The sequence below is a fragment of the Vanessa cardui genome, chromosome 5, assembly GCF_905220365.1.
Source record: "Vanessa cardui chromosome 5, ilVanCard2.1, whole genome shotgun sequence".
In the NCBI taxonomy this organism is placed as follows: Eukaryota; Metazoa; Arthropoda; class Insecta; order Lepidoptera; family Nymphalidae; genus Vanessa; species Vanessa cardui.
Window position 1 is genome coordinate 14,757,594 of NC_061127.1, and position 21,888 is coordinate 14,779,481.

At 36.3% G+C, this 21,888-nt stretch overlaps 2 protein-coding genes across 2 annotated transcripts in view; one reads left to right on the plus strand and one right to left on the minus strand.

Annotated features, from left to right (window-relative positions):
- Positions 1 to 20,831, plus strand: part of LOC124529848 (dynein axonemal heavy chain 3) — a 38,051-nt gene extending 17,220 nt beyond the window's left edge. Inside the window, exons 38-71 of the mRNA XM_047103772.1 lie at positions 44 to 229; positions 587 to 813; positions 1,130 to 1,310; positions 1,752 to 1,899; positions 2,031 to 2,119; positions 2,406 to 2,519; positions 2,833 to 2,958; positions 3,458 to 3,618; positions 4,366 to 4,509; positions 4,585 to 4,704; positions 4,906 to 5,071; positions 5,357 to 5,609; positions 5,785 to 5,911; positions 6,289 to 6,400; positions 6,662 to 6,775; positions 7,162 to 7,339; positions 7,666 to 7,770; positions 7,884 to 8,045; positions 8,356 to 8,542; positions 9,033 to 9,153; positions 9,353 to 9,520; positions 10,059 to 10,294; positions 10,750 to 10,933; positions 11,130 to 11,266; positions 11,522 to 11,659; positions 12,036 to 12,273; positions 12,610 to 12,817; positions 12,927 to 13,177; positions 13,282 to 13,439; positions 13,965 to 14,124; positions 14,618 to 14,800; positions 15,146 to 15,354; positions 17,954 to 18,164; positions 20,190 to 20,831. Of these exons, the coding sequence (XP_046959728.1) occupies positions 44 to 229; positions 587 to 813; positions 1,130 to 1,310; positions 1,752 to 1,899; positions 2,031 to 2,119; positions 2,406 to 2,519; positions 2,833 to 2,958; positions 3,458 to 3,618; positions 4,366 to 4,509; positions 4,585 to 4,704; positions 4,906 to 5,071; positions 5,357 to 5,609; positions 5,785 to 5,911; positions 6,289 to 6,400; positions 6,662 to 6,775; positions 7,162 to 7,339; positions 7,666 to 7,770; positions 7,884 to 8,045; positions 8,356 to 8,542; positions 9,033 to 9,153; positions 9,353 to 9,520; positions 10,059 to 10,294; positions 10,750 to 10,933; positions 11,130 to 11,266; positions 11,522 to 11,659; positions 12,036 to 12,273; positions 12,610 to 12,817; positions 12,927 to 13,177; positions 13,282 to 13,439; positions 13,965 to 14,124; positions 14,618 to 14,800; positions 15,146 to 15,354; positions 17,954 to 18,164; positions 20,190 to 20,486 (5,799 nt within the window). The 3' untranslated portion in view covers positions 20,487 to 20,831. The remainder of the gene's footprint in view (positions 1 to 43; positions 230 to 586; positions 814 to 1,129; positions 1,311 to 1,751; positions 1,900 to 2,030; positions 2,120 to 2,405; positions 2,520 to 2,832; positions 2,959 to 3,457; positions 3,619 to 4,365; positions 4,510 to 4,584; positions 4,705 to 4,905; positions 5,072 to 5,356; positions 5,610 to 5,784; positions 5,912 to 6,288; positions 6,401 to 6,661; positions 6,776 to 7,161; positions 7,340 to 7,665; positions 7,771 to 7,883; positions 8,046 to 8,355; positions 8,543 to 9,032; positions 9,154 to 9,352; positions 9,521 to 10,058; positions 10,295 to 10,749; positions 10,934 to 11,129; positions 11,267 to 11,521; positions 11,660 to 12,035; positions 12,274 to 12,609; positions 12,818 to 12,926; positions 13,178 to 13,281; positions 13,440 to 13,964; positions 14,125 to 14,617; positions 14,801 to 15,145; positions 15,355 to 17,953; positions 18,165 to 20,189) is intronic.
- Positions 16,182 to 21,644, minus strand: LOC124530042 (GSK3B-interacting protein). The gene is made up of 2 exons (XM_047104019.1): positions 21,438 to 21,644; positions 16,182 to 17,100 (listed from the first exon to the last, which is right to left on the minus strand). The coding sequence occupies exon 2, from the start codon at positions 17,096 to 17,098 to the stop codon at positions 16,742 to 16,744; it is 357 nt and encodes a 118-aa protein (XP_046959975.1). The 5' UTR covers positions 17,099 to 17,100; positions 21,438 to 21,644; the 3' UTR covers positions 16,182 to 16,741.
- Positions 21,645 to 21,888: the final 244 nt, after the last annotated feature.

A 21,888-nucleotide genomic window follows, 5' to 3' on the forward strand; every position in this document is an offset into this window, starting at 1 on the left:
ATTTGAGGTTAGAATAATATATATTTGAATTGGCTTTTTTTAGCTCTTTGTGTCCGCGATGTTACCTCCTGGCGGGGGTTCCAACTTGATATCGTCGCGTCTAACTAGACATATGCTGCTGATCGCTCTCGATTCCTTCGAAGACAATACGCTAAACAAGATCTTTGTCACTATTATGGACTGGCATTTCGCTAAAGGATTTCCCGACAGTCTCGCCAGACAAAGCAAGGTACGTTATTATATATGTATATATCTACTATATTATTATGTATATTTATGTATATGATAATAAGGATTATAATTGTACAATTTTGGGTACATTTGATAGCATCACTTTTATAAACTGCTAGGTAATAATCAGCTCACAAAATTGAAATAAAACTAGCTATAACGCATTTGAATCGCGTCACGGGTAGGTTGAGTCTACCCGTGACCACGAACGCTGTAAAGTGCTCGAAACGTCGGGATGTTAAAAATAATTAATATACGCGATTCAAATCCGTTATAGCTAGTTTTATTTCAATGTGTAATCGCGAAAATTTAAGACAAAATTAAGCTCACAAAATTATTAATTCCTCTTCCTCAGGCAGTGGTGTCGGCCACGATGGAGGTGTACAAGGCGGTGACGCTGCAGTTCCTGCCCACGCCCAGCAAGTGCCACTACCTGTTCAATCTACGTGACTTCGCGCGCGTGGTGCGCGGCGTGCTGCTCGTGCCCTCCTCGCACCTCAAGGACGCGCCCAAGCTCGTGCTGCTGTGGGTGCACGAGGTCTACCGCGTCTTCTACGATCGCCTCGTCGACGACACCGACCGGTATGCGAACAGCAGTCACCGTCCGATACTTTTCCACTGTCTTACCGAATACAGGTACTGTTTAGAAAACATAGCGTCTGCTATCAATAACAGCCTGTAAATGCCCCACTGCTGGGCTAAGGCCTCTTCTCCCTTTGTGGAAGAGTTTTGGAATACCCTTTAATTTGGAATATAATTAATTATTGGTTTATTTTTGCATGTGCTATTATAGCTATTGAGGTTTCGTTAGGTTTAGTTGCTACAGCCAATGTTACTTGAACATTTCTAATATTAGTTAGATAGTTAAATAACGTATTGTAATATCTCGTTTCCTCAGAGTGAAGTTATTCGACATAGTTTACAAAGCAGTGTACGCTCACTACCGAGTTCATATGGACCAAGTTCTGACTGACCTCGGCTACGTACCGGATGGAGAAAAATGTTCCAACAGGCACGCTGCTAATATATTCTTCGGTAACTATATGGAACCGGATGCTGATCCGAAGATATATGATCAGGTATGAATGTTAGTTTTAAAATTTGTGCTGCCAATTATAATGTAATTCATAAATTTTTTTCGTGAGCTCAAACAAGGCCTTTGGGCACACAATAACCAAAAAGCTTATTCCTTTACAGAGGTCCAGAATGTATAACTAAATTTAAATGAACTGCATTTATTATAGTGATGCCAGTTATAATTTAATTCATATACTTTTTTTCGTGAGCTCAAACAAGGCTTTTGGACACACAAACACCAAAAAGCCCATTCCTTTACAGAGGTCCAGAATATAGAACTAAATTTATATGAACTGCATTTATTATTGAACTTTCTTGGTCGATCTTTTTCACACACATTTCAAATATCAAATCACAATTTAAATATTTATGCCTTTAATAAAAATATATCATAGAATGCTGGATTTATAAAATACCTTGGTCCTAACGTTATCTTGCTACAGGTGACGGATCTCGAAGACATGGCAGTGAAGATGGAGTACTACCTCGAGGAGTACAACGTGGTCTCCTCATCCCCGATGTCTCTGGTGATGTTCCGCTACGCACTCGACCACATATCGCGCTGCACACGCGTGCTGCTGCAGGACAATGGTACGCACTGAAGTAACAAATATTGATCATAATATCTACCAATATTGTCCACCAATTATATCAGACCACAACGATTTTCACCAAAATAAGCGAAACATTTTAAACGATATTTTATAATTTAAAATTTCCAGGTAATCTTCTACTGGTCGGTGTCGGTGGCAGTGGTAGGAGCAGTGCCGTCAAACTTGCTGCTAGTATCCTGGAGATGAATGTTATACAGGTAGGCTCATCCCATTTCTCGCTCCTTCTATATTTATATGTAAATATTGCTTTTCGTGTATTTCCTCAAACTTGTTTGATTGAATCCTCAATTTAAGACTCAAATTATATATTATAGAGATGACAATCACAAAATAGATAACACAAAAAATGCAGATTTTCAAACGGCCAAAAATATTTTTGAAATTAAAACATGTAGTTACATTTTGACTTTTAAAGAAAGCACGTTTGGAATATTATTCCATAATCTGGATAGTTAATAAGTGATATAGTGGAATTGTTTATAGATCGAGATTTCAAGAGTATACGGTCCGAGCGAATGGCGTGACGATATACGAAAGATGTTGATGAAGGCTGGCATAATTGGGAAACCACTGGTCTTTCTGTTTGCCGACAATCAGGTGGGCGAATGAATTCGTTTTTCTTTTGTACACAGCAAACATTCATTCCGAAACATTAAAGGATGAGATATTTCATTGCGGCTAAAGGCTATGTTCAAAAAATGTATCCTGTATTCTGTTATTTCTATTGGCATGTATTGCTTTTTAAAATCAGTGTCAATCAATCAGTAAAAACTACTGGCAATACCACTTTTTTACATAACAACCTAAAGGTCTATTTACCGGCCAAATCAATTTTTTGTATGTCTTTCCCTTACAAGTAATAAAAATATGTGGTTCAATTGAAAAGAATGAAGGATCTGTTGTCATATAGATCATGTACGAGGGAATGGTTGAAGATATTAATATGCTGTTGAATACGGGAGACATACCCAATCTCTACGGCATGGACGAAAAGGTTGAGATACTCGACAAGATGCAGGCCGCTGTTCGGGAGTCCGTGAGTGTCGTATACAGTATCGATATTTTTATTTGGTTAAGTTATATTCTAATTAAGATATTCTATAGAACTGATATACTATACAAAGGGATATAATAAGTGTATAATTTCATGTTTTACTTCAGTCAATATTTTAGGACTGAAAATCCATGTATATATCTGTGATTATCTCTGTTTAGCCTATTTTTTTCTGGTATAGGTTGGCGGACGAGCATATGGGCCACCAGATGGTATGTGGTCACCTTCGCCCATAGACAATGACGCTGTAAGAAATATTAACTATTTCTTACATCGTTAATGTGCCACCAACCTTGGGAACTAAGATGTCATGTCCCTTGTGCCTGTAGTTACACTGGCTCACTCACCCTTCAGACCGCAACACAACAATACTGAGTACTGTTGTTTGGCGGTAGAATAACTGATGAGTGGGTGGTACCTACCCAGACGGGCTTGCACAAAGCCCTACCACCAAGTATACTCACTGGTCTCGATCCTCCAGGGCAAGAAGATGGAGACGACTCCGCTGGCGATGTTCGGTTTCTACGTGGAGCGCGTGAAGGCCAACCTGCGCATCGTGCTGGCGCTGTCGCCCATCGGGGACTCCTTCCGCAACCGCTTGCGCATGTTCCCTTCGCTCATCAACTGCTGCACCATCGACTGGTGATCCTATATTTAAATATTATCTAAGCCATGCTTATGGATTGATTTGATCTTTTCTAGTAAAAACAACAACAACAACAGCAGCAGCCTGTAAATTCCCACTGCTGGGCTAAAGGCCTCCTCTCCCTTTGAGATCCACATGTGGCAGAATTTCTATGAAATTTGTCACATGCAGGTTTCCTCACGATGTTTTCCTTCACCGCCGAGCACGAAATGAATTAAAAAGACAAATTAATCACATGAATCGGCGGTGCTTGCCTGGGTTTGAACCCGCAATCATCGTTAAAGATGCACGCGTTTTAACCACTGGGTCATCTCGACTCTAGTAACGCTGATCTTTTTTTTATAAAATAAATATACCTACGTGTAACTTATATAGAAATGAGTAAAAGTAGAGTTGATGAAAATGTGCAAGAAATTTTCTGTCGTAAAAAGAAAGACAGTTATGAGTTATGTTTCACCCATTTGTTATTATGTGCTAGATTTTTTCAAGAATTAGACTGTACGGAACTATTAAAATTATTGTCACACTTGCTCGTAGGTTCATGCTGATATCGGTATAATATGTAATTACAGATTTCAAAAATGTAAAGGACGCCACACGATGTGCGCATTTATGACAATTGATATGACATACTCAAATTTGAAACTTCTATTGTTTTCATGAATCTTTATGAATATGGTTACTTTTTCTTTGCTATAAAATAAATTGAGATGTTCGAAAACCCCTGTTGGTGTTGGTTGTAGGTTTACAGCGTGGCCAACCGAGGCCTTGGAGCGTGTGGCATCTATGTTCATCGCGAAGATGGAGGGCGTTGAGGAAGAACTCCGCGACGCTTGTGTCCAAATGTGTCAACTTTTCCATATAAGCGTCGTAGATCTCAGCGATCGGTATTAATATATTTTCAATAAATATTTCAAAAAAATTGTTGTAAATTGAATTTTTGACCAAATTGTCTTTTTTAGATTCTACGACGAACAAAGGCGAAAAGTATATGTAACTCCAACGAGTTACTTGGAACTCATAAAGGCCTTCCAAAATTTGTACTCCCTAAAAGTGGATCAGATAACTAGGGCGAGAATTCGGTACGTGTTGCTACAAGCGTTTTATGTCTATTTAATCTTTTATCTTTGACTGTGTTTGTTGGTGCACATTTTGAGGTCCTGGGTTTAAACCTCAGGAATGGCCAAAAAAGGTCATTTTATTGCGGCATAACTAGTTTAATATATAAAAGTGATTTACAAAAATATACGATTGTTTAGTTCCAACTCATATCGTTTCTCTAGATACGAGACGGGCCTCGAACAGCTAGACTTTGCTGCCGGCCAAGTAGCCGTGATGCAGCAGAATTTGATCGACTTGCAACCGCTGCTTGTGGAAACTTCGGACAAGACAGAGAAACTCATGATTAAAATAGAACAGGATACTGTGGTCGTTGAGAAACAGAAAGAGGTAAAAAAGAAGAAATTGAAATTTTAACAAAGCATAGAATATTATTAGTTTTTTACGTAAAATTGGTATTAATAATGTAAACGCTACTTGATGAGATACTAGAGTCCTATGTTCTTATGTGTTTTAAGGATCATAGATTATACGAAAATTATTACTTAGAAAAGTCAAAATTTGAATTTTACAAACTCTAATCAACTTTTATTTAAAGATTTTTTGACATTTTAGGAGAAAAAAAATTGTTGTGTCATAAAAAAATGGGACTTCAATAGAATTGTATATTTATAGATCGTTGGTGCGGACGAAGCTCTAGCAAACGAAGCTGCAGCTGCAGCACAGGCCATCAAAGATGACTGCGAATCCGATCTCGCTGAAGCTGTTCCAGCCCTCAGAGCAGCTCTAGATGCCCTAGATACGCTGAAACCAGCTGACGTCACACTTGTCAAGTCCATGAAGAACCCACCTGCTGGTGTGAAATTGGTGATGGAAGCAGTTTGCGTGATGAAGGGTGTGAAAGGTGATCGAAAAATGGATGCTAATGGTGAGTTCCATTCTTGTTAAAGTTATAAACTGTAAAAGAACAATTAAAAATTACTTATTAAAATAATGGAATCTAATTATAAATTATGTAACTTTTAAAATTGGAAATCGAATTGGAATATAATAAAAAGTCAAACAACAGTTAGGTAATTATACCAATATTTTTTATCGGTCAGGTAAACCCTATGAAGACTTTTGGGGACCATCTCAGAAGATGCTCGGTGATATGAAGTTTCTGGAGAGTCTCAAGAACTATGACAAGGATAACATCCCACCCGCCATAATGAAGAAGATCAGAGACAAGTGGGCTTTCTTTTAATTTATTTTAAAGGAATACATGCTAATTGTTTTGTAAACGGATACCTTAACTTATAGACACTGATTAATTTCCACGTTTCTTATGTAGGTATATATAATTGTCAGATTAAAAATAAACTTACTAACTCCGAAGAGCCTCTGGAGTTCCTCCTTTTTATTTTATTTGATTTCGTTCCTTGTGAGCAGTGGTCTCCCACTTCTTGGACTAACATGGAATGGAGACATTGCCAGTAGACACTTACAGTTTAGTAACAACAAAAGTGTTGTTACTAACATTTTACTTCTTCTTCGGCCGTGGAATGGGAGACGTTTACCCACGGAGTTGATACAAGAGTTGGTGTATGATATATGTCTGAATACAGATACATCCCGGACCGCGAGTTCGACCCGGTGGTGATCGCGAAGGTGTCGTCGGCGTGCGAGGGCCTGTGCAAATGGGTGCGAGCCATGGACGTGTACGACCGGGTCATCAAGGTCGAGACCCATACACTTATACCCTACTTCATATAATGTTCAATAGTTTTATTATAAAGACCAAAATGAAATACCTTAACAAACATCAGAGCCACAAATATTGTATATTATTTTTGGTTCTGATGTTTGATTGAATCGATGTGTTCCAATAAAAGTAATTTGATCTTACATAAAATACTTAATAATATAAATTTTATTAAACTAACAATTAGATGACACTTTTATTGAAACTTGTATCAATAAATGTATTTTTGGTCGTAGGTCGTAGCGCCTAAGAAAGCAGCGCTTGCAGAAGCCGAAGCGGAGTTACAGACTCAGATGAACACTTTAAACGAGAAGAGAGCTCAACTGCAAGGTGTACTGGACAAACTGCAGGTGTGCTAAGAACAGAGACGTGATTATAACAGCCTCGTCCCTCGTGTTTAACTATGTTAATCTCAGTTTTGTATCGTTTTATAAAATATCTTGATGAATAAGACTAAAAATACTTATATTACTTTTGTATTTTAAACAAAATGCTCATTAGCGATTTCTAGGCCATGGGCCAATCCGGATGTATGGATTGGATGAGGTTAAGGATATATAGGTTGTATATAAAAATAAATATCGCCACTATAAAATAAATCGGCCAAGTAGTAAAGCACGGGTAACAGTGAGTCAATGTAAATGTTTTTTTTTTTTTAAGTATGTTAGTAGGTTTTTTAGGGTTTAGGTCACGGGAGCTTTGAATTTGTTCTAAACAAGTTTACACGTTTACTAAGGCGCTCAACGACGAGTTCGCGGAGATGACACGTAAGAAGAAGGGCCTCGAGGACGAGATAGATCTGTGCTCCACTAAGCTATCTCGCGCGGAGCAGCTGATCGGAGGTCTGGGCGGAGAGAAGGCGCGCTGGACGGACCTTGCCAATCAGCTGCAACAGTTGCTCTCCAATATCATTGGTCAGAGGCACACCCAAATTTAAATATTATCAAATTAGAGGATAAATATTTCATTGCTGTACAAAAACTTTTTATGTGTTTTGTTTTTTATTTAAACTACAAGACAAAATTCGTAAAAAAAATACGGATTGTATCGATGACTTTATTTAAAACATCTTAAATTTTATAATTAGAATGATTAATGAAATCTGAGCTTTTAAGATTACCTTCACAGAACAGCCTGATATCAATTGGCGACTTAAATGTGCTTTCCTAATATGGCTTGTTACTTGAATAAAGTATTATTTAAATCAAAAATTGAATTACGATATGTTTCATAATAACAGGGGATGTTCTACTCGCCGCTGGTTTTATTGCCTACCTCGGTCCGTACACTGTCAACTACAGGCGAGAACTCGTGCAAATGTGGAACGAACGAGCAATCAAATTAGGTAAGGGTATATCTGTATTGGGTTTTACTAAAATTGACTTTAAATTTATAATTATACTAACCTAAGATGACAATGTTGTATTAGTACATATTTAATGGCTTATTGTTCTGCAGAGATCCCATGCTCGGAAATCTTCAGTCTGATCAGCACACTGGGTGAACCTGTGGTGATCCGTGCCTGGAACATTGCCGGACTACCCGTGGATGCTTTCTCCATAGAAAACGGAATCATCGTGGAGAAGTCGAGAAGGTGGCCGCTGATGATCGACCCTCAGGGTCAGTGGTTTATATGCCTGAATATTGTAGAGTACCTTCAAAATATGTATATAAAATTTCTGATATTTATCGATTTAAGGTAAATGCAAGCTTATGAAGACAAGTGAAATGTGCAGCACGTATTAAATTGTACACGTGTGTTCACAATCAGAAACAATTGACTGCCACATTTAATGTCCAAATAGAAAGAATCAGCGACTATATGTGTTATATGAGGCACTCAAGTTTAAGCTTAAAAAAGTGTTCCAAACGCCGGGCTGAACTGGACGTGCGTGTCTTCCGTTATAAAAGTCTGGTATTATATTTACAGAGCAAGCAAACAAGTGGGTGAAAAATATGGAGCGAGATAATCAATTGAAGGTGATCAAATTGAGCGATCCCAATTACGTTCGTGTGCTGGAGAATGCAATCCAGCTGGGGATGCCAGTTATACTGGAAAACGTGCGCGAACAGCTAGACGCAGTGCTGGAACCTGTGCTGTTGAGGAATGTTTTCAGGTAGTGATGGAATTATATTTTATCTAGATTGTTTTAAGGAGTTTTGAGTCGAGATGGCCCAGTGGTTAGAACGCGTGCATCTTAACCGATGATTGCGGGTTCAAACCCAGGCAAGCACCGCTTATTCATGTGCTTAATTTGTCTTTATAATTCATCTCATACTCAGCGGCGAAGGAAAACGTCGTGAGGAAACCTGCATGTGACAAATTTCATAGAAATTCTGCCACATGTGTATTCCACCAACCCGCATTGGAACAGCGTGGTGGAATATGTTCCACACCTTCTCCTCAAAGGGAGAGGAGGCCTTTAGCCCAGCAGTGGGAATTTACAGGCTGTTGTTTTTGTTGTTTTAAGGAGTTTCAAATGAAGAACTATGTGAGGTATTCATGGCCTTGTGTAATTTGATAAGTAATATACTAACCAATCTTTTTCTATGTTACTGCTAAATATATTGAATACAAAATACTTAATATTTATAATATATTAACAGATCTGGCGGAATAGATTGCTTGAAGTTAGGTGACAATATATTGGAATATAACCACGATTTTCGTTTCTACATCACTACGAGATTGAGTAACCCGCATTATCTACCGGAAATAGCTGTTAAGGTCAGTCTTAGTACTGGATTACGACTAATGTACTTTTAAAATTGCGATATATCCATGTTATTTGCAAATTCTCGTTATAAATTTCTATATATAAGTAAAACTTTTCAACATTAAATCTAATAACTATAAATATTATAATCATTTGTCAATGGTTGTAACTGAAGGAATAAAATATACCTATGTACTTACATTTTCGCAGGTCACATTGTTGAACTTCATGATAACACCCCAAGGACTCCAGGATCAGCTTCTCGGTATAGTAGTAGCTCAAGATCGACCTGAACTGGAACTTAAAAAGAATCAGCTGATTGTTGAAGGTGCCAATAATAAAAGGACGCTGAAAGAGATAGAAGATAAGATCTTGGAGGTAATGTTGTAAAGCCGGCGTGCATTCTGGATCCATGGTTTTTCGTTATTTTGTTTATGTGAAACAACAAACAAGATCGAAGAAAAAAAGGAACGACTTTTGTTGGTCTGATATTTCTGGTAAATCTTTACTGGGATTTAGTCATAAGTTTAGCGTAGTTTTACGTAATTTATAATATGCGTTTAATAGATAATCACCAGTGGTTAGAACGCGTGCATCTTAACCGATGATTGCGGTTTCAAACCCAGGCAAGCACCGCTGATTCATGTGCTTAATTTGTCTTTATAATTCATCTCGTGCTCAGCGGTGAAGGAAAACATCGTGAGGAAACCTGCATGTGACAAATTTCATAGAAATTCTGCCACATGTGTATTCCACCAACCCGCATTGGAACAGCGTGGTGGAATATGTTCCAAACCTTCTCCTCAAAGGGAGAGGAGGCCTTTAGCCCAACAGTGGGAATTTACAGGCTGTTGTTGTAGATAATCACCCTCAACTCTAATTATTGATAAAAATTTAACCATGTCGTTCATTTCAGGTATTGTCTTCGGCGGGGAATATTCTAGAAGACGAGTCTGCGAATCAGATTCTGTCGTCGTCAAAGGTGCTCTCCATCGAGATCGAGGCGAAGCAAGCGGCGGCCGCCGTCACGGAGATAGAGATCGACGAAGCGCGCCTGCTCTACGTGCCCGTCTCCAAGCACAGCTCCGTGCTGTTCTTCTGCATCTCGGACCTCGCTAATATTGATCCCATGTACCAGTACTCACTCAATTGGTAAGTTTGTCCCCTCGGTGTGGTGTCTGCAGTGTATAATAGCAATCAAAATATTGGCACTCCTAATAGTGTTAGAACAGGCAGGAAATGGGCTAAAAATTTTCATTTTAATCCTGTTAAAATGGCTTCCTGCTCATATAAATTATTGCTATATAAACTCTAGTTTTAAGTCGTTAGATAATTTACTTTTGTTAACATTATACATAAGATAAAGTACAGAAGTTATTAAATGTATTATTTAGAAAAAACATTTCGAGACAATAATAAATGTCTTCTGATCTGATTGTTCAGCGGTGCGAGTTCACTAGTTTTTGGTAAAATGATTGTATTGTGTGTTTTATTTTCAATATAGATATCAGTTACTGGATAAGATTTGTGTGGTAGTTTATTTGCCTTTGTAAATAAAAATCAAAAAGCCGATGATGCCTGATAGTATTTTTTTTTTTTGTTTTCAGGTTCATAAACCTATATAACCAGGCTATCCAGAACTCTCCGAAAAGTGATAATTTAGACGAACGCCTGGAGGGACTCAACGCATTCTTCACCCGCAGCGTCTATGAGAACGTGTGTCGCAGTCTCTTCGAAAAAGACAAGCTTATCTTCTCTCTCGTTCTCACATTGGGCATTTTAAGAGCTAAGGTATTGAAATGTTAGATATGCTTGGATTTGATTAATGATTTAGCAATTTGATATATCAAATATGAATATCAAATGAAAAAAACCTACGTTAATATACTGAGTTATAAAATACGTTATTAATATTGCAATGTAGCTCATAGCTGTTACTTTGTGAGCAAGAACACGCTTCATGTATTAACATCATACAAGTATCCAGGGTGAGCTGGACGATGATTTGCTGTCGTTCCTGCTGACGGGCGGCGTGGCACTGGACAACCCGTACGAGAACCCCGCACCCTCCTGGCTCTCCGAGAAGTCCTGGTCCGAGATCGTGCGGAGCAGCAACCTTCCTGGGTATGACAAGCTGGTATTAACTTTACACTGTTGTGTATGTGTATTACACAACTTAACTGGTATAAAATTTTTGCTTTTTTAATTTTAAATAAATCGCTATATGGCCTATATCTACAAGTAAGTGCATTGCATAAGTACTCGGTATCTAATATGATTTTTCTTATATACAACCGCAACGTGTAATCCAAAAAGAAACCTTTAAAATATTGCTCAATAAGTAATATAATGTTGGTATTGGTCAATGTGGACCGCCAGCCTTCACGGTTTCAAGGAGAATGTGGAGGCCGACACGTCCCCGTGGAAGGCGCTGTACGACTCGTCGGCGCCGCACGAGAGCGAGCTGCCGCCTCCTTTCGATGTCGTGCGGGGAATACCCAAGCTTATCATTATGAGGTCAGCTTCTGATGTGTTTGTTCAAGTCAAAGTTATACGTTACAAACAAGTGATTTACTGCGATATTATTTCTGGGACTTTATAAAATTTATTTGATATATGAAACTATTAATCCAATGAGATATAAGTTATATTACTTAATCGCTGTAATAAATAGTAATCTTATTACTATTTATATATAGTATTTTCATCAAAGTTGGCAATATATTAGATATTTTTTTATCATCCATTGCTAGTGAAGCGTGTTTAAATTGTTATTTAGTTCTTTTTTACGCCGTCATAATATTTCAAAATAGTTCGATGTGGTAACTAGCTATACAAATACCGCCCTTAATTTCCCCATAAATATCTAATAATATCGAAATTATTTTAACAGATGTATCCGTCCAGACAAGTTGATTCCACTCGTACAGCAGTACGTTGTAGAAGAAATGGGTCGGCCCTACATCGAACCGCCGCCCTTCGATCTCGAGAAGTCCTATAATGACAGCAACTGCGCGTCTCCGCTCATTTTTATCCTGTCTCCCGGCTCAGACCCTATGTCTGCTCTCGTGAAGTTCGCTATGGAGAAGAAGGTGGTCAGCTTCGAGACCATATCTCTGGGACAAGGACAGGTGAAATTAGATTCGTATCATAATTCATTAACAGTAGTTTTCGAAAGAGAAACCAGCAATGATATGACCTGACTCGGTGGTGTTTATAATTTAGTATTTTTTATAATGTTGTCTTAAATTTTCGCGATTATTACACATTTAAATAAAACTAGTTATAACGGATTTGAATCGCGTATATTAATTATTTTTGGCATCCCGACGTTTCGAGCACTTTACAGCGTTCGTGGTCACGGGTAGACACCACAGACAGACAGACTAAAGAAGTTACACAAGTGCTCAGCGGAGGTAATCAATAATTTTGAAAAAGTGAAAGCTGACGTTATGTGTCGTTCCGAGGGCCCGATCGCGGCGGAGATGATCACGCGCGCAGCGGGCTGCGGCGGCTGGGCCGTGCTGCAGAACTGCCACGTGCTGGAGTCGTGGCTCAATGAACTGGAGCGCCTTTGCGCCGAGGTGCTGGCCGCGCCGCACACGCACCGCGCCTGCCGACTATGGCTCACCTCCTACCCCAGCCGCGCCTTCCCCGTCACCGTGCTGCAGAACGGTACTGTGTCTTAACATCCAAATTTTCTAGAAAACTTTACTCGCCATTGATCGTGACTGGAAATCGCAAATCTACTTGGAATATGTAACGTCTTTCTTTCATGTTTTAGGAGTGAAAATGACAAACGAGGCGCCCAAAGGTCTAAAGAACAACATCTACCGTTCCTATATTTCTGATCCAATTTGTGATCCCGAATTCTATATATCCTGTCCCCGGACCGAGGAGTGGAGACGACTGTTGTTCGCTCTGTGCTTCTTCCACGCTATCGTTCAAGAAAGACGAGCCTTCGGACCATTGGGATGGAACATTCAGTACGAATTCAATGAGAGCGATTTAAGGATTTGCATAATGCAATTACAGGTAGACATTGTAATAGCGGTAGCATTGTAATCTCAGCCTTGAATTTACTAGATTTGTTAGCGGATATTGGCATTCGTATTTAGTAAAAGCATTGTAACTTTTAGATGTTCCTTACGGAGTACACGGAGACACCTTTCGAAGCTCTTAACTATTTGGCTGGAGAATGCAATTACGGCGGTAGAGTAACAGACGACAAAGATAGAAGACTGATCCTGTCTCTCTTGTCAATCTTCTACAACGAAGATGTCACTTCGGATCCAAAGTAAGATTATTTTAAATATGATGATTTTTGTGATGTACGAAGCTAACGACAGTGGTCACTAATAGGTTAATGGTATTATAAGAAATGCTTACAAAAACTATTAGGTCTAAGTGAACCAATCGTATGATAGACTCACTTCGATAACACATAGGTACGAAGTTTCCCCTTTGCAACGGTTTATCATACAAGAGACATTCGGATCAGAAAATCAAGATAGAATAAGTTACTAGGTGGTTGGGCTTTGTGCAAGCCCACTCATCAGTTATTCTACCGTCAAATAACAGTACTCTGTATTGTTGTGTTCCGGTTTAAAGGTTGAGTGAGCCAGTGTAACTACAGGCACAAGGGACATGACATCTTAGTTCCCAAGGTCGGTGGCACATTGACCATGTAAGGAATTGTTATATTTCTTACAGCGTCATTGTCTATGGGTGATGGTGACCACTTACCATTATATGACCCATATGCTCGTCCGCCAAACTATGTCATAAAAAAATGCATCTATACTCATTACTTTTTTTACAGTTACTCATTTTCCCCGAGTGGTGATTATCGCATGCCTCCCAGCATGGATTATAACTCTGTGCTCGAGCATATCAAAGCTCTCCCCATGATTGCGAAGCCCGAGGTCTTCGGTTTGCACGAGAACGCTGACATCACTAAGGACAACAAAGAGGCGGCTGCGGTGAGCTTAAATCATTAATCACATTGTCTTTTACCGCCACTAACAGGACGATACTCAGGCCAATCGTACGTAAGTCGTATTTTTCATTTTTTTTGTCCTAGTTACTAACCAGGTTCATAAGACGTTCTGAATCCGGTAACAACATTGTGAACTAAATTTCCGTCACACATGTATATCGTATATGCATACGAGTATATACATACATAAAGATTAAGCAAATAAATAGCGTGTTAAGAATTAAATTGAATTGTAAATGTCGTTGCTTTTTTACATTTAGTATACTTATTACACATTTAAAAGCATTTTGTAATATTTTCATAATATTAATATAATATTATTAATTATCGTATTATAGACAAGTTATATATTTTTTTAATATGTTAATTTTGTCTAATAATGTAGTAATATATCGGTTTATACGATATATACGTTAATTTAAAAAAAAAAACGAGGATTCTAATCCGTGATGCGCGTGCGCGTGTCACCGGCGCAGCTGCTGTGGGGCTGCAGCGCGACGCAGCGCGTGGGCGGCGGCGGCGCGGGCGCGGGCGGCGCGGGCGTGCTGTCGCTGGCGCGCGACGTGCTGGCGCGCCTGCCGCCGCCCTACGACGTGGCCGACGCGGCGCGCCGCTACCCCGTGCAGTACTACAACAGCATGAACACCGTGCTCACGCAGGTACGCGGGATTTGAGATCTTTGGCGATGGTCGTCTTGAAAACTAGAACGCTATTGAAATAATGGTTTTAACGGATTTGAATCGCGTATATTAATTATTTTTAACATCCCGACGTTTCGAGCACTTTACAGTGTTCGTGGTCACGGGTAGAACGCTAATTTTTATTTATATCATAATGGAAATTTTTAAATGGAATCAAATTAGAAATCGATTATTGTTAGTGTTACGAGAATATGTCAAATTAAAAAGTATGCTAAAAAATATCTAATATAATGATCATTTTGGTACAATTTATTGTTTATTAACTAAAAATAAATTGGGTACTAACTTTGTTCTTATTTCAAGGAGCTGATTCGTTACAACCGCCTCTTGAGCGTAGTCCAGCGTACGTTACATGGGGTATACCTAGCGGCCCAGGGTCTGGCCATCATGAGCGCCGAACTGGAGGAGTGCAACAATGCCTTCACCAAAGGCGTCGTGCCCGGAGCTTGGATGTCTAAATCTTATCCCTCGATGAAGCCTTTAGGCTCGTATGTAACGGATTTTTTGGCCAGGTAAGGTTCTACCTATTACATTTTGAGTTGCTTGTATGGTATTCTGGTAGAATGTATGTTATGTACCGGATGTACTAAATTAATACTTGCCTGCTTGCTTGTTTACAAAGATCTATTTCTAGTGATACCCATACATAATACATACATAAATCAGTTGTATAATAAAAATATAAAGTCTTATTTAAATCAAAGATATAGATAAATATGAGTGCAAACTAATTAATGCCAGAACACATGACTTAAAGCTCCATATAACATTTTAGGAGTGCATTGTTCACTTCCGAAGCGGTTTGCCGCAAACATTGACATTCGATTTGACGATAGGATTGGTCGAGAGTTTCAAAAATAATCTATGACAATTTTTATGGACTTGCGAAAACCTGAATCCATTCGCTTTTCTATTCGATGAAGCTGTTATAGAAAATATATTTAGTAGTTACGTGGAATGGCGGTATTATATACATAAAAAATATAATATAGAACTGTTAGTAGCGCACTATATCGCTAAACTAGCCTATCCCCAGGAAATCGTAAATGTAAGATATGGTTATTTTTCTTTCTTTTTCAGTTGAAATGGACAGATTGTTATTTTTTTAATAGGTTTCTGGGTATGTACCAATTCGTGACTTATTTAAACAGCGCTACTGTTAGTATTCTTGTAATTCGGATTGAGTGTGAATCACTTTATATATTGTTACTTTCTTAGGTGTAAAAAGTATAAAAACTTTTTTTACGAAACGGTGAAATAATAAATAAAGGTTTCGAACTAAATTTTAATTGAAAAACAAGTTAATATATAATAATTTATTTTTGCATTTGCATTGCATTGCAACACCGTGCTACAATTGTATATTTTTCTAAAGTTCACATATATTTGTACTCAGTCTGCTCTTTTTGTAACACATACTCAAATAAGCTCCGATATTGCATCCAATAAATAATTACTTAAATAAAGATAACATCGTTATAGTTATTTTAATGTGCAATTGACTTAAATAGTGAAAATTATACTCTGTTACTAATACAAAAAAGTATGGCAACATTCATTTAAACTGTACAATAAACGCTTAAAAGATCCAGATCTTAACGTGATTCAATAAACAATATGAGCATCAAATGTGATGTACTTTTCATATAAATAACAACATAATTTATATGTCATGTATGCAAGTCATGTATCATGTGTATAAATCTGACATAATAAACTAATATTAATGGTTAAAAGTAATCTAAACAAATGCGTCGAGGTCGTCTTAAAATTTATAAATGCAGTTTAGTACCAATATCTTGTAACATGTAAACGTTCTCTATAAACCGTAAAGCAAAAACACACTACGCTTTTAAATAAAATACTACAGACCCAAAATTGATATAGTCGATTTCGGATTCAGCCTTCTGATTTCTTAGCCAGGTGTAGCAGTTTGTTCATGAGTTCTCCGCCGAACGACTCTCTGTACTTCTGACTGATGTTGTTGAGTAGAGCGTAGGGCGTCTCGTAATTCATGTTTTCTATGGTAGACAGGCTCGTGTCGTCATATTTCCTGCCGACGACCCTGAACCCTAAGGCGGACATTTCGACGCAATATTCCGAATTTTCCAAAGTCGTGAGGTTAATGTAGATCTTCTGGTTGGTGCTCCTCACTTTGGAGGATACTTGAGCTGAATTGACATGTTTTCGGATATCGTTGATGGCTGCCTCCGCTTCAGCTGGCCATGTCTCTTTATCTAACACCTGCTCCGACATATCTGGAACACAAAAATAATTTACATTTTTGTAAGCTTCACTTTCCAAATTAAAAGAAATATGTATATAATATAATATAATAAGACTGATCTTCTTTAAACAAATTAAAATACACAGCTAAATCCGGCTTAAACATTTTTTTAGCAAGTATATGTATATGTATATATACATTGTCTTTTATTTTAGCCCGATATTTTGGATTTTAATTTATACTTTAATCCGTTCATTCTATAATTAGAAAAAAATATTATGTATGACTATAATATAATAATAATATAAAATATTATTAATGGACGTTTATTTTTATACGTAATGTCTTAATTATTTATGGTTTTCTGAATTTGTTGTATAATTTATGGTGTGGATGTTATAAATATTCTAGGCCCATGAATGTATTATGTACATCGGCCCTACTTATACTATTACTTTAGTGGTAGCAAATACTCTGTATCTCAGTGACATGCAATGTTTACGGACATGGTAACCAGAAAATATAAATTCAATTTAGTAGCGAATTTAGGAGGAGCCTCTGGTTGAAAATATGTAATTCGACTTTTCTGGAGTATTTTTGATGACAATGAAAAAAATATTAACATTTAGTAATTAGGAATATATTTTTCATAGAAAGTATTACTTTCTGCACCAATCAATATAATATAAAATATAATAATATAAAATTGTGGTGGCTAACGAGTTAACAATGTTATTAAGTATGGAATTATATTAGGTAACAATTTATTTGTTAGTTATATACAAAGGGGAAAGATAACCCCTTTTATCACAGTTGATTTCTGTAAAAAATCGGTAGAACCAATTTAACCTTTGATGAGTAAATTGAATTCGATAAATGTCCAGGCTTAAATTCCTGCAAGACTGGATAGACGAGGGACCGCCGATCGTTTTTTGGGTATCCGGGTTCTACTTCACGCAGTCGTTCCTAACCGGCGTCCTGCAGAACTACTCCCGACACAACCGGATACCGATAGATCAAGTTCATTTCGAGTTCACAATAACCAGCATGGAAGCCGAATGCGAAGAAGAGCCATCGTTTGGAGTATATTGCAAGGTACTAAATACTTCTTTAATTAAATATATATAAGCTTATTGTCTGTGTATTTGTGTCAAAGAATCTTAGGATATTGAATGATATAATATCAACGTCTTTCTGCGAAGTACACTTAAATCTATGTAACAACTAATCAAGATACATTTGTATTTTTTTTATTAGTGTTACATTATATACAGTCTATGAAACTATGACACACGATTTTCTTTTTTAATAATAAAAATATCATAGTATCTGGTATTGGTAGGTATTGACAATAATAAAATCTGGTAACTATCTTACTAAAATTAAAGGATCGATTATTATTTAAATGGCATTGAATGCATTCATATCTAAACCAGTACAAAAATGACGCATAAAATGAAGTTGTCAATTTTATATTTTGATTCATAAGTATAAGGACTCATTTCCGATGGTAGGTAAGTATTACGTTTGGAATGTGTTTACAAATAGGTCTATGTTTAAACATTTGGTAATATTTACAAGCAGCAAACTCAACAAATGGACAAGCAAGGTCAGGAGCACAGTATGTTTGTGTGGGTGAGTCAGGATTGTTTTGTGCATGCTTGTGTGTCGTTTTTTATTATATAAACTTAAAATTACGAGCACTAGAGTCTTATCTAATTTGTAACCAATTCATACAATCAATGTATGGGAAAGATTTGTCAATTGGAAGTAGCATAACTAGATGAAGGACAGAACCTTTGCTTAAAAACTATTTTTTTAGCTAAGCTCTCTCTCTTTGACATATTCTCCGTTCAGTAAGGCAAGTACTGAAACTGTATAATACCGGACGTTGGAAATTCACTTAGATTACGGAATATGTGTGTGCATCATAATGAGGCTGATCGTGTGAGATCGACCTCCGCTTAGGTCCGTCGACGTCGGGATAGGATGCGTGTGCTATATATTGCGCCGACTTGCGTCGCTTTAAACGGGGGACCTCGTTCCAGCTGACGGGAAACACACCTAACTGATGACCATTGTCATTAGTCGATTTATAGTGAGGAACAAGAAAGGACTTTTAAGTAAACTATTCCAAAAATAATAGTTTATTTACCAAGAGAGCTTGGCTAGAGACTGACGTACCTGTGTAGGACAAAAGTCCCAAAAAAGTAAGAAAAAGAAGAGCTTGGTTGTATGTATAGTAATCATTACAGAAAATGACGAATTTTGATAATGGCCCGTTATAACTATAAAGAATGTTCAAACGACTATGTACTTCTTGGATATTCAATCAACGCATTTTTTGTTGTTTTTGTTATTCATAGAAATTGTTTACGATAATTAACAAAGTTGTGTAAAGTTAAAATTGATGTGGAAGCAATATAAACGCCATACCGCAACCATAATCTATTTTTAATGACAATGAACTGTCATTATCATAAAAGCATGAATGATATTTTTTATTTAGATGTTCATTTATTTATTGCAAATAAACACTGCATAGCGCTTCAAATTAATGACGTAAGCTTAAATATAGCTTTTAGCATTAATGTTGATAATTGACAACAAAATAAACTGAAGAAAACTAAGATTCATTAATATACTTCGATATTTGTAACGTAATTTCCGATTGGCTGTTTCTTTTTCATTGTTACATATATTCCCTAAAAACATGTATTATCCCAAAAATATGTTTTTAAAACTATTTCTCTGTTCATCAAAATTGTGACTCATTTCATATGCTATTGTGAATTCTATTGTATAAAGTATATGAAATATCTTAATTAGATTACATTTTAGAGAGTCCGGCAATTAGGCGCAGCAACACTTTTTATTTATTACATAAGCGAGCATTTGGTAATATTGTGTGAGCAAATTATTGTTTCATGTTTGTAATAATTATTTATTGAATTTAATAATAATTTTAAAGCCCCATCTTACTCTCAGATTTGAAATGAAATTTTACTTGTATTAATAATTAACTATAAATGGTGTATAATTGTTAAAATGTATGAGAAATTTGACTACAAACAAGTTGATTTAACAATAAAAAAAAATTTTAAACATATATTTTCTCAGGGACTTTTCTTGGAGGGTGCCAGATGGAACCGTGAAACTATGCAACTAGATGAATCATATCCCAAGATCCTATTCGACACCATCCCAATCATTTGGTTCCAACCAGCTCTGATATCTGACTTCAATCCTCCTCCGTGTTATTTCTGTCCAATCTACAAGACCAGTGAGAGGAAAGGAGTTCTAGCGACCACAGGTCATTCCAGCAACTTTGTTATGTATATAACTTTGAGATCAGATATTCCGGAGAAGCATTGGATCAATAGAGGTGTGGCTAGTTTAACCCAGCTAGATGACTAAGATATTTTATCATAGATATATACCAATTTTTAGTGTAACATAGCTTATATTTTTATTATTTACTAAATATTTATTATTTGCAGTTGTTTCCAATTTGTTGTTTAGTTCTATTTATGATAAATAAAATTCTATTTTTGGAATAATTATTGTATCTTAGGCTATTGTTATTGAAACTACAAATACAAGCTTAATAGCAAGGGATAAATGGAATACTAATAATCCATAGAAATTTGATAGTTGCAATATTTCTTAAATCATAAGACTTCATAAAATACTAATAAAAGTTTTATCTACCAACATTATTGTTGAATAAACACATATTTATGTATTTTTGTATCATGGAGATATTAAGCAATTTGAAATGTATTTACAATGTCAAATAATATTTATATAATATTTTTTTTAATTGAGCTCATGAAATTTGGTATTTGTGTGCTGTCTGTGATATGTCTAGTCAAATTTGAATAAAGAATTATTTTTGTTTATTACTGTTTTTTTTGGATCCATCTACATCTAAAAAAATAAGCACATAACTTTAGTTATTATATATTCCACACAAAAAGTTTATATTTAATTTAATATTTTCATTTTATCATAAGAATGAATTTACTGATTATGATTTACAATGTAAATATTATTTCAATTTGACCTATTCAAAGGCCATGCTGATTATTATAGTCTGGACACTTTGAAAACAACAGGTAACAGAATATATAAGTCAGATATCGGTTCTAATTGAATATTTCTATTCAATATGCCTGTACGACATACACTACAAAAAAATACATGAAGAATATAGATAATTTGTATGTTACAATATTTTAATAAAGATAAATTATGGCTAATACCTTGTGAAAATAGTTTTCGACTTACAATATATGAATAAAAGAATAGCAATTAATAAGATTATTTCAAATATGGCGCGGTATTTGTTTTGTTTTTAAAACTTACCTAAAATTATAGATGATTTGATTATACTCGACTCTGTCTCAACCCACGTAATTTATAAAGACAGACGATCACTTGTTATTCATAAATTCTACTTTTTCAATTATTAATGCCAAATATCAATCTGTATAGGCGTAGTTCAGAAATAAATTATATATATTTGACGTCCTGAGCTTTATTGACAAATAAAAGTAGATGACAGTTACATACCTGAACGCTGAAGCATCAAATAACAAATTGACATGTTTAGGCACAGAGAACATTTTAAAGTGGTTAGACTTATACTATGTTTATATAAAAGCTATACTATATGAGATGCACACATATTATGTTAAAAGTGAGTAGTACAATAAAACTAAAAATATTATTCGTGAGTATTGTTACAGTAAATAATAATTAATACAATTATATTTTGAAATTTGTACTCAAAAGTGATTTTTGGAAATTCTAAAAT

Bases quoted from the DNA above. Each gene is read 5' to 3' on its own strand.
- LOC124530042 (XM_047104019.1), bottom strand. From the start codon at position 17,098: ATGTCGGAGCAGGTGTTAGATAAAGAGACATGGCCAGCTGAAGCGGAG.